The sequence below is a fragment of the Arachis ipaensis genome, chromosome B03, assembly GCF_000816755.2.
Source record: "Arachis ipaensis cultivar K30076 chromosome B03, Araip1.1, whole genome shotgun sequence".
NCBI classification, from domain to species: Eukaryota; Viridiplantae; Streptophyta; class Magnoliopsida; order Fabales; family Fabaceae; genus Arachis; species Arachis ipaensis.
Window position 1 is genome coordinate 116424530 of NC_029787.2, and position 16609 is coordinate 116441138.

Genomic DNA, 16609 nt, shown 5'->3' on the forward strand with positions numbered 1-16609 from the left:
TTTACCTATTTTTTACATTATTCACTTTTTTCTTTTGAGTTTTTTATTTAATTAAACAATAAAAAATAATTATTTTTTTTTAATTTCTTTCTCTCCTTTTTTTTTCATCTATTTTCCACTGACAACAACTAGGGAACCAAAAGCATATCAGCCAAAAATCAGTCAAAATGTGTTTGGGTTCTATGAAAAATCGGGTTTTAGTTTGTGCTCCGTGATCTCAGCAACGGTTTTCAAACATATTATTCAAAAAGTGATTTTAATTAAACGATTTTGTTTACTTTTTGACTGGTCACATTTTGGTTCCATATATTTTTCCTTTTCCACTCAAACAAATAAAGCGTTGCTGACATATATAAATCATAAAGCTAAAACACAAATTTAAAAGTAGGGAGAATATTCAGAAGTGTTAAGCCAGCGCAGTGAGCATGAATGGGTGATTCAGGGTATCCGAGCAATAAAGGCAACACGCCGAAAGGGAACCCAATAACAAGAACAAAGTCCACTGATGATACCATGCACCCTAACATTTTTTATTATTTGTGTCTATTACTTTGTTATATGATTTATGTAAATGAGAGTAGTAGAATAAAGTAGGAAAGTGGCGTGTGCTTGCCTGCTTGGTAAGCATAGCGTGTTGATGAGTGGCAGTGGGCAAAATGCAGTGACAAAGCGGCAGAAGAAACCTTACGTTGTTATGTTAAGGGAAGCTTATCACCTATTCCATCGAATCTGGAATTTTTTCGTTCCAACTTATTTAATCATTCAGATTTAATATAAAAAATATTAACGATCAAGATTGATATGGAAAACATGTTGTGATGAATGTGTAATTTGAGTAGTTTATAGGTAGTCTTTAACTGATAATTTCCTTATCCAATTTTATGTAAAAAGATTTTTAAGATTTTTTTATGAGTCCAGTCATAGCTAAATAAATTATGCGAGCCAAAGCTGCGTATCATGTAATCTTTTTTTAAACAGGTCTTGAAGCTTTTACAATATTAGTAATAATATATACTGTTTGACTCAAATAAAATATTAATATAAAAGACGGTGAAATCGCGTAAAATTAAAATATAGTAATTTAAACATATATATTTTGCTTCATTTAGTTTTTGTATAATTTCTAAAAATAACGTAATAAATAACCATTAGAACAAGACTCTAATAATGGTGAAATTTGAACTTAAGATTTCATATGTTTTTTTTCTAAATTTTACATTATAAAAGTATTATTAGTATTTTATTTAAATTCAAATAAAAAATATTTACATATTTGTTTACGTTAATTTGTGTATAATGTAATAAATAATTTTTATATTTAAATATAAAAAGATAACTTTAAATCATGGATATATTTTAGAATTTAACCGTAAAAAATTTTACGTGTACATTTAATCATAAATACCACGTCATAAAAAATAATTATTATTTTCATTGTGAATGGTTATTCAAAAAAATAGATGTGGTTACACGAATGTGTAAAACATTTTACACTGTCCGAGCATCAAAAATTAAACTCTATATTTTTTTTGTTTAATTATTTTGTCGATCCTTATAGTTTGAATTTTCAATTAAGTCCATATACTGTTTTTTCTTTATGATTGAGTCATTATACCATATCAAATTTTATAGTTAAGTCCCTGCCGTGACAAAAATACTAGAATTAACATAATATTCCGTTAAATAGAACGAATATGCCTAATATTTGACTTAAAATTTTGTATAATTTAACAGAATATTCTATTAATTTTAACATTTTTATCATGGTAGAGACTTAATTACAAAATTAGTATTTTTGCCCATAATTTTATTTTTTTTCATATTAATTTATGTGTATTTTTTAGTATTTTTATGTAATACATATATTGAATATGTTTAAGTAAATCTAACGTTATATATTCTGAATATTTATAATTAAAAGTTGTTATTATAGCTATTTTAATTAAATATTAATTATATTTAACTATCATATTTTAATTCAATTGAATGATAAATATGAAATTTAATTGATTAGTGGTATATTATAACGGATTTAAATTTTAAAACTATTGATGATAAATGATACTCATAAATAGATACAAATGTTTTAAATATTAGAATTTATATTTTTTAAATCATTACTAGGTTGAAATTTATTTATTTATTTATTGTCTTAAAAAATTATAAAGTTATTATTTATAAAAAATTATTGATAACTTTTCAAAACAATAAAGTCAGTTATTGAAAGCCAGCAATCCAAGGGGCAGCAAACCTCTTATAGCTGTCCATTTATGTCATTTAATATCTAATTTAGAGGATTTTAGAGTCTTTTAAAAAGTTGCTAAACGACAAAATTAATATGGGAACCTTTTGCTTATTGGAACAGCCATGTTCCATAAAAGTACTTGGAACACCTGATAATTTTCCTATATTAAGACTTAATAAGTTTAAGATGGGTTAATCTCATATAAAGTTGGGTATAATAACAGAAAGACAGTGCAGTAAGGATCAGAATAGGTCTTCTTCGCTGCTGCAGCATCACATCATAATTCACAAGTCACCATCGCCCAAACCCGAACCCAACCCGGGGACCTCTCTTTGTAGAATTGTAGTTTCTATTTCCTTCTTGGTTTCCTATTACATTATAGCTGCGTCACAAGCTACTTCCCTCTGTAACTAACTACATATATTCATATTACTGCTCTTAATTTCTTGGTTCCAAACTAGTCGCTCTATCTAATTCAAGATCTGAAATCCACTCTTATGGATACTCGTAAAGAGGTTTGCCTCTCTCTCTCTCTCTCCGAGATTTGCATGAACTACGTATATACTGTGTTCACTTGAAACTGATTTTTCTCTCTGCATATATGCATATGGAATCTGCTGATTATATAGCAGGAGTTTCTTTTCTTTCGTGCTTCGTTTATTCATGAAACAAAGTATTACATGAACGAGAACCAGAAGGAACAGACTTCTTTTTTTTTTTCTTCTCCTAATTCACAAATTCATGAATATATTGTTTTTTAAAAGCTTAATATCAATAACTATTTCAGAGAAAATTGTTACTTGTTAGCTAGGCAATACCAGAAACAAGATTTTTTAATTTTTTGAAAGGAAAAAAAAAAAGATTAATTACCTAAGGCATCGTAATTCTATATTCTTTGTTGCTTTCTGCTGTTTATTTTTCAAGATTTTTTTTAGAATATTTGGTTGACCGCTTTAAACCGTTGGTAAAGGTGGACAGGAGTTCGATTACTATAGAATTTCATATTTCCTTTCCAGCTCAGAGCAATAATAAATCAATTTTGTTCTGTTTCTTCAAACTGTGGAATGACGATATTGGTGTTTTAGCCGTACAAGTAATGAAAAATATATAAAGAAGAAACAGTCAAATTTGTCGCTAGGATTCGTTCTTCGCCCGCAATTTATGACGACGATATTTGTATTGTTCTTAGCTGATTGAAATTTGACTGTGCAAGCTAAATAACTAGAACCTTGCTGTTAAAACCTCTTAATATATTATTAAATATCATTGTGATTTTGACTAAGATGGTTGTGATTTGTGAATGTTAGAAAAATGCGGCATGGATATCAGTGCCGCAATTTGGGGACTGGGATCAGAAGGGGCAAGTTCCCGATTACTCACTAGATTTCTCAAAGATCAGAGAAACAAGGAAGCAGAACAAGACTAACATTTCAAGGGCAAGTCTTGGTAACGAAGACGAGTTCATTAACCCAAACACCACCACTGCCACCGTAGAAAACACTACTGGCCATAGCCGCAACGAGCATCAGCACCCTCACTACCATCAAAACAGTTCTCACTCTCCAACTGTAAGATTCTTCCCCTCTTAATCTCTTAATCCTTAAAGTATTTCTGAATTTGTAGCTATGGCAAGTGTAGATGAAATTACTATTAGATATTGTTAAAATTGATGGTTACATTACATACATACATTAATACATACATACATTAGCTTGTTAAGTTTATTTTATATTCTGAGAGGAAAGATTATACTTTGGATATATCCTGATGAAGGTAATTAATTTTCTAATTAAGTTAACCATGATAAGAATAAGCCAGTTTTCTATTTGGATTTTAATACACGTTTGGTTGATACATGAGTTGACATTGGTGTCTTTACCGAAATACATGAATTTATATTTTTCCTTTATTGAAAAATCAAATTGATGCTTTCTATGCTCCTTTTATTGCTTACTGTGTAAGTATGAACCTAGCGGTACCTCCAATCATCAAGACTGATTTATGTTTGGAACTGGTATTGGTAGATACAGTATATCATAAAAAAAATGCTTTACGACGGAATCAGGAAATTGATTGAATTCAAATAATGAACGCAAATGACAAATAGGGCGGAAAGTAGTGAATAATAATGTGGTGAAGAAGAGAAATATCTTTCCAGCCAATGAAAGCAGAGTTTATATTATTTATGTTATTAAATGAAGGGAATATTACGTGGGACCCATAATTATGTGTTATGATAGATGTGTAAAGTGAAGGATGTATATAAATTATATATAGATGTAGATGTAGGATACCTAAGCATCGCGCGATTCGAGTTGCTGCACATGCAGTGAATGTTTGGGGCAGTTTTCATGGGTAAGAGTCCATTAAATTATAAAATGTATACTGTGATGGATTGATCGTTTATAAAATGTCTTTGGCGGATGTGTTAAATGATCTGTGATATATGTGTTTCTAAAGTCTTGCTTATTAAGTGCTACATAATGTAATCTCTTAACGTCTTTTTCTTTTGGTGACAGACAAGGAGAAGCTTCCTTAGCTACTTCAACTGTTGTGTGAAGGCTTAGCGTGTACAACCTTTGCTCTTGCTTTCTGAAGATTTTCTGAACAGGCATGGGTTATTCTTCTGCTTAGTTTGGTGATAATTATTTGGCCATTGTACTTGATTTTAGAAAAATAAAATCTTTCCTTTTCAGCCTACGGTAGTTAATATAATCAGAGATTAAGATAATAAGCATGTTAAGATTCCCATGATGAAAAGCACAATATTAAAATATGATAAGGAGGCCACTCAGATAAACACGCCTAAAACGTCTTTTTTTAAAGATGTCTTTATAATTATTATTATTATTATTATTATTATTATTATTATTATTATTATTATTATTATTATTATTATTATTATTATTATTATTATATGAGCAAAAAAAGTCCAACTGTATGTTTTAAAGTAAATTTTTTTTTAATATTTGATTAAATGTTCTTGTATTTAGTACTTTTTTTTGCACTTCCTCTTAGTTAAAAATATAATCATTATATTTTTTTAGTTATTATTGCTAGGGGTGTTTACAGATGGGATACGGCTGAAATTTCGATCCAATCCGCACTAAACTCATTAGATCAAATTCGATATTCGCACTTTTTATGTTTGGATCAGATATCAAATATATCCATAAAATAAAAAATATAAAAAAAATTTATTTTTATAAAAAAAAGTCAATAATTTTTAATTATGTCTCCCAACTTAATAGTTATGACTCACATTGGTTCCTAATCTTATTTTTGTCACTGTCTCACAAAATCGTTAACAACATAACTTTTTTTTGTTTTAGTCCAAATTAAATATTTTTTAGTGTTTTTGGAAAGAAAATCTTTTGAGGAATTTAATAATATGTGATGAGAAACACCGAATAAATTATACAGAAACTAATTAAAACACAATATGAAAACATCTTTAAAAAAAGACATTTTAGGCGTGTTTATCTGAGTGGCCTCCATATGATAAACAAACTCGTATACTCTTCGAGTCTCGACCTTAACAATTTTCCTTTTAATTTCGCTCCTCAAGATTTTTCATGAGATCATAGTTTTAAAGTTCCTACCAGGACTTCAAAGAAAAAAAATGCTATTAATCATTGGAAAATTTTATTCATAAGATGGAGGATTCAAGAGGAACACATCTCAGCTGCATGTTACTGATATTTAATATTGTAGCTGTCGTATGGCAAATCTCAAACATTCAAGTGAGTGGAGCCTGAACAGTTCCATTTTCGTGAAGACAACTAAATCAATGTTAGAGGGCTTTACAACTTCAAACTCAATTTTGCAACAATGATTGATCCTAACATTGTGTTCTACCATACCACGTGAGTGTGACAAAATGTGAACCGCCCCAAAAAAACAAGTATACTGATTATGATGGGCCACCATCTGCCTTGCAGGAAATGCTAGTTAACAGGGGGGAAAATGAAAAAGAAAAGCATTTTTAATTAGCTCTCACCAAAGTCGGCAGCTTCAGAATGCCTAACTTAGGCAGTCCCAATTACTTAAGTACCTTAATTGTAATAACTAACCCATTTAATGTTGTAATCACCCTACAACCAACACTCAATTGGATTTACAAGTGATATTGAAGTTTGATCTAATATGCTCTTTGATCAGTTAGTAATGGAAAGTTATGATCGAGGGTTCCTTTCAACAGTTATTTTCAAGATATGATATATTGATGAGGAAGCTCGTGCTTCTAGATCACGACAAGCAACATATTCCTGTTAGTACATGACAGCTTCAACAAGTAGATACGGATAATATCATCACGAGGAAGGAGGAATTAACATTTTATGAAAATAGTGTGTGTTCTAACCTGTTGACACCGAGATATAGCTCGTTCCCCAGAAAAGGTCGGTAAACTCTTGAGGTAGAACACGAAACACGGCGGTGGTTGAAACCGAGGTGGTGGAACCTGCAAAGGTCCTCCGACGTTCAAGTCAGTAAGAGAATATATATGTGTATGCCTTTTGGAAAAAGATGGCTTACCTCTTTGGCTTCTGCTCTTCTCCTTATATCTGGCTAGTCGAAGCTAACCGTTTTTGTGTAACGTCCGAGCATTAACTGTGTATCCGACGTTATAGGAAGAACATAAATGCTGATTTATCTGGAATATGCAGTTACAATTGTAAATCGTACGTTGCCGAGCTATAACTCGTAACCGACTTTTACTTGTCCATATCACAGCCCCCAAGCTTGGCCTGATCTGAAGGAGACAGGTTGAGCTTTTTACTGACTTAGCGAGTTATAGCTCGGCATATCTAGCCCCAGGTCAACGTGTCTTACCAGATCCTAATCTTGGCATATGAAAGGGTTGTGTGAAATAAATTTGAATCATTTACTTTTATTGGCCATTGTGTTTATTTAATGTTTGTCTGGTTCAACTTCCAATGTCACTCTTAGACCGTTAAAGTGACTTTGGTTTGTGTGGATGAGATTTGATTATGGAACTGAAAAGTTAATTCAATTAGTGGTGGAGTTTCAAGTTTTCACACCCACTGCGTTTAAGTTGGAGTCAGAAGCTTTTAAGTGACAATGAGTAGAAGAGGTTAGTAAGTTTTCTTCACCCCCTTCTGTTCTTATTAATTCTTTCTGTCATACCTGTTAACAATGAGTGAGAAGAAGAAAAAATTGCTTCCCCAAGTTAAGGATGATGAGAAATATGATTGGGTTGACAATGATGTCCATATACAGGCTTCATTGTTTTCTGATATTGAGAGTGTGAAGCGGGTAAACATGGGTAGGGTAGTCAGGGCTGGTTTTCACATAGAACTGTTGCCATGCAGCCGAGCGGATCGTGTTTTCCATAGAAAAAAAGATTTTGAATATTTTTATGTTTATAGTTGCATGATTGAGGAACTACGAGTTAAACTCCCCTTTTCTGGTTTTGAATGTGATGTGATGAAACAACTGAACTGTGCTCCATCTCAAATACACCCAAACAGGTGGGCTTTTATCAGATGTTTTGAAGCTTTAATGGATTTTCTTGAAGTTAAAGCAGATTTAGAACTGTTTTTTTCTTTATTCCAAGCTAAAGGGATATGGAAAGGGTTATGAATTAATTTAAACAGCACCCCTGGGTTTTCTATCTTCAAACTTTATAAATCGTCTTTTAAGGATTTCAAAGAAATATTTTTGAAAGTGAAATCAGTAGATAAAGAGTTTCCGTTTTACCTTGACGAGCATTTGGGGAAAAAATTCTCGCTTTATTGGTGTTGCCATCCGCAGCATATACTGGGACCCGAACTTATCAATAGTCGGAATGGTGGGGCTGAGGTGAATCAGCCCCCACCGAAGAAGAAGGGTATTGTATTCAAAAAAAGAAAATCGGATGCAGTCACCGAAGATGAGGTACGAGTTGAAGGTGAGAAGTTGCAACTCGATGAATTGCCGAACTTTACTTTAAGGCAAGAGAAATTACACTCATTTGACGAGGAGGAGGAGAATTACTCGGTATGGAACAAGAAATTTCCCTTTAGCGTTGTGTCGGATGAGGTTGTGCAGTCTAAGGCAGATGGAAGTCGGGTAGAGGAGGTTGGGGACGTAGGCGTTGATCAATACTTGCAGGTAATGTGTTTCTAAAATATAGGATGGTTTGTGTGTTTTTCTTTGCTGTCTCTTCTAATATGATGTTGGTTTAATGATTTTAGGTATTAGGATTTCGATTGGCCAGTATTGGCCGTAGTCAAGAGAAAAAACACAAGAAGGAATTGTCTGAGGCTTCCAAGATTGCTGAGTTAAAGGAGCAATTAGCGCTGAGTGAGGCGAGTATTAAGGAATTGAAGAAAAAGTTATTTGAGGCCGAGACCAAGCTTAAAGTTGAAAAGGAGTGTCATGAAAGGATTTCTGCATTATTGAAAGAGAAGGAAAATGACTTGTCGACCGTAAATGATCGAATGATCGAGTTATCTGCGAAGTTGAAGGAATTTGAGAGTAACAAGGAAGGTGATATTCTGGATGCCTTTGCAGAAGGCTTCGAGCGAGCTGTTAATCAGGCAAAGTTCCTTGTTCCTGATGGAGAATTCGGCGCCATGGATCCTGGTAAAGTCATCCGAGGTGGTAAGCTCGTAGATGATGAGGAGGCTACTGAGGAGGGAGATGACAACCTTGCCGACTAATTCTGCACATGTTTACCTTTTAGTTCTGTTTAAGGAAAACATTTCTGTGTATTTTGCTGGATATCTTTCCATGTTTTGATTTGTGTACTTAAGTACTTTTGTTATAAGCTGGTAGATTAGGTTTCGCTGTTTCCTAATCAGTTTTTTGATGTAGCCGTTTTAAGGCCTGATGACTGTAATTTTTGCGCATCCGTATTATGATAATGCGACTTATCGTTTTATTGGTAACTCTTTTTTGAAAGAATATGATATCTGAAAATTTAGAGTAGTTCCCCTCTTTTGGTGGGAGATATGCCATAAAAATGCAAAAGAAAATGAATGTTATTAATAGCAGTACCTGTACAAGTTTATTTCAGGTGAACCAGCCTCATTAAAACCCTCTATGAGCAAAAAACCCCTTTTGGGAAAAAATTCTCAAGGTAGGAAAAAGAGTACTGGTAAGCTGCTTATTGTTAACTGTAATATTGCTTCAAAGAGTTAATGTTCCATGTACTGGGAATTTGCGTGCCATCTAGCTGTTCTAACTTATATGCTCCTTGGCCTAGCACCTCAGATACTCGATACGGGCCGTCCCAGGTTGCGGCGAGCTTCCCATGAGAAGGAGGTCGGCGAGCTTGCTCAGTCTTGCGAAGTACTAAGTCTCCGTTGCTGAACGATCTTGGAACTACCTTCCGAGAATATCGTCGGCCCACTTGTTGCTGCAAGGCTCTGTGCCGAATAGCTGCTGTTTCCCTAATTTCTTCAATTAGGTCAAGCTCTGCTTGCCGAGCTTGCTCATGATCTTCGGCTAACGTCCGCATAGAGCTTTGGGACACCTCCATTGGGATCATTGCTTCAGATCCATAGACCAGCCTGAACGGAGTTTCCTTGGTCGTTGAGTGGACTGTAGTGTTGTATGCCCATAAAACTTCAGGAATAAGCTCGGCCCATAAGCCTTTTGCGTTGTCGAGCTTTTTCTTTAACGCTTGCAGGATGACCTTGTTGGCTGTCTCTGCCAGGCCGTTGGACTGCGGATGTTCCACAGAAGAGAAGTGTTGCTTTATCTTTAAATTCTGCAAAAATTCCCTAAAAGTACTATCAGTGAACTGCCGACCATTATCGGTTACGATATGGCCTAGTATACCAAATCTACAAATTATATGTTTCCACACAAAACTTATCATTTGTGAGGATGTGATTTTTGCGAGCGGCTGCGCCTCAATCCATTTAGAAAAGTAATCTACTGCAACTACTAAAAATTTTACCTGTCTTGGAGCAGTGGGGAAAGGACCGAGTATATCTATCCCCCACCGATTGAACGGCCAACTTACTGTTGAGTGATGGAGATGTTCGGCAGGCATATTAATGATCGGCGAGTGCTTCTGACAGTTGTCGCAGGTTCTGACTTTATGCCTACTGTCCTCCCATATTGTCGGCCAATAAAAACCTGCTCGGAGAGCCTTCTGTGCCAGGCTTCGAGCTCCACAGTGTATGCCACAGATTCCTTCGTGGGCCTCGGCTAAGAGAAGATCGGCTTCCGACCTATCCAAGCATTTCAACAATGGTCGAGAATAACCTCGCCTATACAGAGTGTTATTTAACAAGGTGAAAAAAGAAGCTTGTCTTCTGAATTTACCCTTGTCTTCAATTTCCTCCGGGATGGAACCATTGCGGAGGTATTGAATGTAAGGTTCCTGCCAACTATTTTTACTCAAGGTGTTTAAAATTTTGGCTGATTCAATACTCGGTTTGTCTAAAGTTGATTGTAAAAGTGTAGCAGTGTGTGCTTGCGTTGTTGCTAGATTTGATAAAACATCGGCTCTATGGTTTTGTTCTCTAGGTATATGGACAATTTCCACTTTAGAAAACTTATTTAACAAGCTCTGAACAATATTCAAATACTTTAAAAGAGTTGGATCTTTTGTTTGGAAACTTTGATTTACTTGTTGGACGACTAATAATGAATCGCAGTAAACCTTTAAATTAGCAATATGTAAATCAGTAGCTAACCTGAGCCCAGCTATGAGGGCTTCGTATTCTGCCTGGTTATTGCTTGCTTTGAATGAAAATATGAGAGAGTGTTCGAGGACTATACCATCCGAGCTTTCTAACAGTACTCCTGCTCCCGCCCCTTGAGGGTTTGAAGCTCCATCTACAAACAATGTCCAGAGTCGACTTCTTTCATCGGATGAAGTGCTAGTAAACTCGGCCACAAAGTCAGCCAGGCATTGCGATTTAACAGATCCTCTAGGTTGGAATTGTATGTCGAACTCGGAGAGTTCAATAGACCATTTAGTCAGTCGTCCTGCTAATTCAGGCTTAGAAAGTATCTGTCGAAGTGGATGTTCTGTTCGGACTATAACTGTATGACTTTGAAAATAAGGTCGGAGTCGTCTTGCAGAGAACATAAGTGCCAGGACAAGCTTTTCAAGCTTTGGATATCTAAGTTCCGCATTTTGTAGTGTCTTGCTCACGAAATAGACTGGCTGCTGGTCTTTGTTGTTTTCTGTAACAAGAGCGGAACTAATGGTCATCTCAGTGACAGACAAATATAGGTATAATGGGTCGCCGAGCTTAGGTTTCTGCAAAACAGGTGGTTGGAGAGGAACTGTTTCAAGCTCAAAAATGCTTCTTCACATTTCTCATCCCAGAAAAAGCTCTTCGCACTTTTCTTTAAACATTGGAAAAAGTTGAAAGATTTGAAGGCCAAGCATGGCAAGAATCTTGACAATGCCGCTAATATGCCTGTTAACCTTTGAACATCTTTTGTTGTCTTTGGACTGCACATATCAAGTATTGCTTGACATTTTTCTGGATTTGCCTCGATACCCCGACTTGTCAGAATAAATCCGAGAAATTTTCTGCCTTTTACACCAAAGGCACACTTCTCAGGGTTTAGCCGCATATTATATTTTCTGATTTGAGCAAATATTTCTTCAAGATCCTGTATGTGGGATTGGCCGATCTTTGTCTTGGCGACCATGTCGTCCACGTATACCTCGATATTTCTACCTATTTGGTGTTCGAAAATCCTGTTCATCAGTCGTTGGTACGTCGCCCCTGCATTCTTTAAACCGAAAGGCATAACATTATAGCAGTAATTACCATATTCAGTTATGAAAGCTATTTTTTCTTGGTCTGATGGATGCATAAGGATCTGATTATAACCAGCATATGCATCCATGAAACTCAAAGTGTCATAACCACAGGAGTTATCTACTAAAGTGTCTATGCAAGGTAGAGGATAAGCATCCTTTGGGCATGCTTTATTTAAATCAGTAAAGTCGACGCACATGCGCCATTTACCGTTATTCTTTTTTACCATAACGACGTTGGCCAACCACGTGGTGAACCTGATTTCGTGGATGAATTTTGCTTCGAGGAGTTTGTTGACTTCTGTCATGGATGCTGATCGCTTTTCTGCGCCGAGGTTTCTCTTTTTCTGGGAAACTGGTCGGGCTGCCGGACTGACAGCCAATTTGTGTGTAATTACTAACGGAATAATCCCTGGCATGTCTCCGGAAGTCCATGCAAAAAGGTCGGCGTTCGCACACAAGAAATTAATTAGCTTTATTCTGACCTCGTCGTCCATTGATGTTCCGATGAATGTGAATTTTGCTGGATCTTCGGTTAAGACGACCTTGTGAAGATCTTCATTAGGCGTGGGACGTTCCTGGAAGTCAGCTCTTGGGTCTAATTCTGCCAAGATTGGTTGTTTGGATTGTATTGAGTTGACCCGAGCTTCAGTTTTCTTTCTGATGGGTTTCAAACTTACGTTGTAGCATTGCCGAGCTTCTTGCAGATCGCCATGTATGGTTGCAACGATATTATCCTGCACAGGGAACTTGACACAGAGGTGATATGTAGAAACAATAGCAGCAAATCTGTTTAAAAAAGGTCTCCCTAAGATAAGATTATAAGGGCTAAAACAGTCTACGATGAGATATTGAATATCCTGTGTTCTGGATAATGGTTGTTCGCCTAGTGTAGTTTGCAACCATGCGGACCCCAGGACGGGCACTCGCTCTCCTGAGAATCCAACCAAGTCTCCCGAATATGGCTGCAAAATGTTAGTGCTCAATTTCATTTTTTGAAATGTTGCAAAAAAAAGTACATCAGCACTACTCCCTGGATCAAGCAATGCCTTCCGAACAATAAGGTCTCCCAGTTGGATAGAGACGACCACGGGGTCGTCGTAGTTTGTGTGTCTGCAATTGACGTCAGTGGGACGGAAAGTCAGCTCGGGGATGTCTGGGATTGGTGCGGAATTATAGTCAGTGTCTCTGACCGCTAACATAGCTCGGTAAGTTCATTTTCTGGCCGAGCTTGTACTCCCTCCACCGGCATAGCCTCCTGAAATACAATTGATTACTTCCCGTGGTTGAGCCGGGGCTTTATCTTTTTCCTTTGACGATTGACCTGTTGAGGGTTGCTCGGAGCTGGATGCCGTTCTCTTTTGCATATGTCCTGCAATGAATTTATCGAGATGGCCTTGTCGTGCCAACCGTTCCAGGAGATCTTTAGCAATTACACACTCATCAGTTGTGTGGCCATGCTTCTGGTGAAAGGTGCAGTATTTTGATTTGTCGACGTTTTTTGGCTCAGGGTAATTCCCTGCCTTGCGAGGAGGTTTAATCAGTTTTGAATTCAAAATTTCCTTAATGATATCATCCCTTTTGGTATTGAACTGGGTGTATGATTCGTAACGGGGGACTGGTTTGAAACCCTTCTTGGTATCATGAGTTCTTTCGTCGTCTTTAGTGGCCGACTTATCTGACTTCCGCGCTTGGTGAAGTTCTTCGATATCTATCTGCCCCTTAGCTTTTTCGTGGAATTCAGCCAAAGTTTTCGGTTTGGCCACAGCGATGGTCTCCTGGAATTTCCCTGGACGAAGACCACTTTTAATGGCATGAAGGTGAACCTCCGGATGGAGATCCGGAATACTCATGGCGACCTTAGTGAACCGAGTTATATAATCTTTTAGACTTTCTTGTGGACCCTGTTTGATGGTCGTTAAGTAGTCAAAGTCGTGGAGATATATCGCCGAGGCTGCAAAATGATCCTCAAACTGTTTGGCTAGCTCCTGAAAACGTGATATAGAATCTGCAGGCAAAGAGCAAAACCAGTCAAGTGCAGGACCGTCTAAAAAAGAAGGAAAACATCGGCATAAAATAGGATCAGAGGCACCGTTAACAATCATGATTGATCGGAATTTTTTAACATGTTGCTTTGGGTCTCCCAGTCCGTCATATGGGGTTAATGTGGTCGGTAGAGTGAACTGTCTGGGGAGCTGGAAGTTCATTATGTCAGCTGTGAACGGTCCCACAGAGTTGTCAGGGTTTTCTCCCTCATCTTCGGGTTGGGCCTCTTCATTCTGTTGCTCCTCGTCATTCCTATTCTGTGGTGTATCAGAGACATGAGTTGGTAGTGATTGTCGTTCATCATTCCCGTGTTGTTCGTGATCATTATTATTATGCTCCAGACGAGCATTCACCAGTTGCGCAATTTGATTTTGCATTCGCTGATTGTCCTCCGCCATCCGTTGGTTCGCTTGTTGAAGCTCGGTCACCATCTTCAGAAGCTCGGATGGGGTAGGGGGAGGAGCATCAGCCATAAGGGATTTGGGGCTTACAACGAATGATATCTCAAATTTGCCCTTCTTCTAGCGCCAAATGTTCTGACATGTTGACACTGAGATATAGCTCGTTCCCCAGAAAAGGTCGGTAAACTCTTGAGGTAGAACACGAAACACGGCGGTGGTTGAAACCGAGGTGGTGGGAACCTGCAAAGATCCTCCGACGCTCAAGTTAGTAAGAGAATATATATGTGTATGCCTTTTGGAAAAAGATGGCTTACCTCTTTGGCTTCTGCTCTTCTCCTTATATCTGGCTGGTCGAAGCTTACCGTTTTTGTGTAACGTCCGAGCATTAACTGTGTATCCGACGTTATAGGAAGAACATAAATGCTGATTTATCTGGAATATGCAGTTACAATTGTAAATCGTACGTTGCCGAGCTATAACTCGTAACCGACTTTTACTTGTTCATATCAGTGTGTTTATAGAATCAACCTTGCATGCGCCTAGGTTTGTGTTCTTTTCTTTTAGGAAACGAAAGGAGGGGGAGTTCAAAAAGTAGCTTGGTCATTGAGGCTAATTAGTTACAAACTATCTCCAATCCGGCTAGAAAGTAGTTGGATCCCGAGCTAAATGCTCAAATAGAAAACCTACTTTGACTAAAAAGTAAAAACTAAGAAGAATAGTTATTCACTCAGATTCGGAATAAAATTAGTAGAAATGTCAATACCAAAAAAAGTTTAGTAGAAATGTTGGTAAAAAAAATAGGGAGCTACTTAGATAAAGATGTAAAACGTCTTTTTTTTAAAGATGTTTTTTAAAAATTAAAATTTAACACATATAATTAATTAAATTGTATTATTTTTATTAAAATTAGATCGGATAAATCAGTTTAGCAAAAAAATTAATAAATTAAATTTTGAACCGATATAAATTAATATTTTTTATAAAAAATTACTACAATATTCCTATTATAAAAACACAACTAAAATATCCCTATTTTATATATATATATTAAAAACTTTAAATTCTAACCCTATAACGATAGAGAAGAAAATGGCTAGAATTTAGAATTCTTAAAATTAATATATATAATAAGAGTATTTTAGTCATTTTATATAATAGAGATATTGTAGTCATTTTTTATAAAAAATAATATTAATTTAGACAGATTCAAATTTGATTCACTATTTTTCGATCAAATTAATTTGTCTGATCTAATTTTGACAAAAATAACATAATTTAAGTGATTATATATGTTAAATTTTAATTACTAAAAAATATCTTTAAAAAAAGACGTTTTCTACGTTTTTATGGGAGCATTCCCCTTTTATTTTTTCACATGTGATTTTATTTTTATATAGCTTGTTATTATTTTTATAATTAGTTATAGTAAGTTCTTGACCCCAATAAAGGAGGAGAGAGTTCTCATAGGAGTAAAAAAATAAAAAATAAAAAATAAAAAACAGCAACAAAATATACATTGACATTTTACATTTGTTTTTAATTTTCAACTACCATATCATACACAATAAAATAGCAAACACTAACTATACAATAATTTTTTTGGCATTGCCATCAAAATTATTGTGAATTAGAATTTTATTATTATTTATTACATACAAGAACATCGTTATTCACTTGTAACAATTATAGTCATTCCCTTATTTTGTAATATCTCTCCACTTTTTATGTATCTCTTCAAGTATTTTTTTATCATCGTTATTTTAATATCTATTTTTTTTGTGTAAAAAAATTATATTTTTTGAATTATTTATCCAAACACTACAAATTTTAACATAAGTACTTCTATAATTAAAAATACAAAATAACTTATTTATAAGTTGCTATCAATAAAAGTTCTTATACTTTAAATTCTTTTTTTCAAAAGAATTTATTTAAGTTGTTTACCTAAATTGGATCTTAATGTTCCAACTTCAACTGGGAGAACTATTGTCATTTTTGAGTTTTTGCTACTTTTATATTTTTATGAATTATTAGATTGTCAGTTTTTAATAAATATAACATATATGCTATATAATTTTTGAAATTTGTTACGTATAAATTTAACTATAAATTATGAGACAAATTATGGATTATAGAATTTTTAAAAATTTAGATAAGCATTTTGTGCTAATTTTAATT

General features: G+C 35.2%; 3 protein-coding genes across 3 annotated transcripts; 1 reads left to right on the forward strand and 2 right to left on the reverse strand.

Annotated features, from left to right (window-relative positions):
- On the forward strand, positions 2423 to 5021 carry LOC107631134. The gene is made up of 3 exons (XM_016334478.2): positions 2423 to 2760; positions 3553 to 3813; positions 4765 to 5021. The coding sequence occupies exons 1-3, from the start codon at positions 2743 to 2745 to the stop codon at positions 4810 to 4812; spliced, it is 327 nt and encodes a 108-aa protein (XP_016189964.1). The 5' UTR covers positions 2423 to 2742; the 3' UTR covers positions 4813 to 5021.
- Positions 11420 to 13186, reverse strand: LOC107633688. Its single transcript, XM_016337292.1, has one exon. The coding sequence runs from the start codon at positions 13184 to 13186 to the stop codon at positions 11420 to 11422; it is 1767 nt and encodes a 588-aa protein (XP_016192778.1).
- Positions 13199 to 14503, reverse strand: LOC107633687. Its single transcript, XM_016337290.1, has one exon. It carries the CDS (start codon positions 14501 to 14503, stop codon positions 13199 to 13201), a length of 1305 nt encoding a protein of 434 aa, XP_016192776.1.

Excerpts from the sequence above, each read along its gene's own strand:
- LOC107631134 (XM_016334478.2), top strand. Across the intron at positions 3,814-4,764 it reads ACAGTTCTCACTCTCCAACT|ACAAGGAGAAGCTTCCTTAG; the intron begins GTAAGATTCTTC and ends TTTTGGTGACAG.
- LOC107633688 (XM_016337292.1), bottom strand. The coding sequence starts at position 13,186 with ATGTTAGCGGTCAGAGACACTGACTATAATTCCGCACCAATCCCAGAC.
- LOC107633687 (XM_016337290.1), bottom strand. The coding sequence starts at position 14,503 with ATGGCTGATGCTCCTCCCCCTACCCCATCCGAGCTTCTGAAGATGGTG.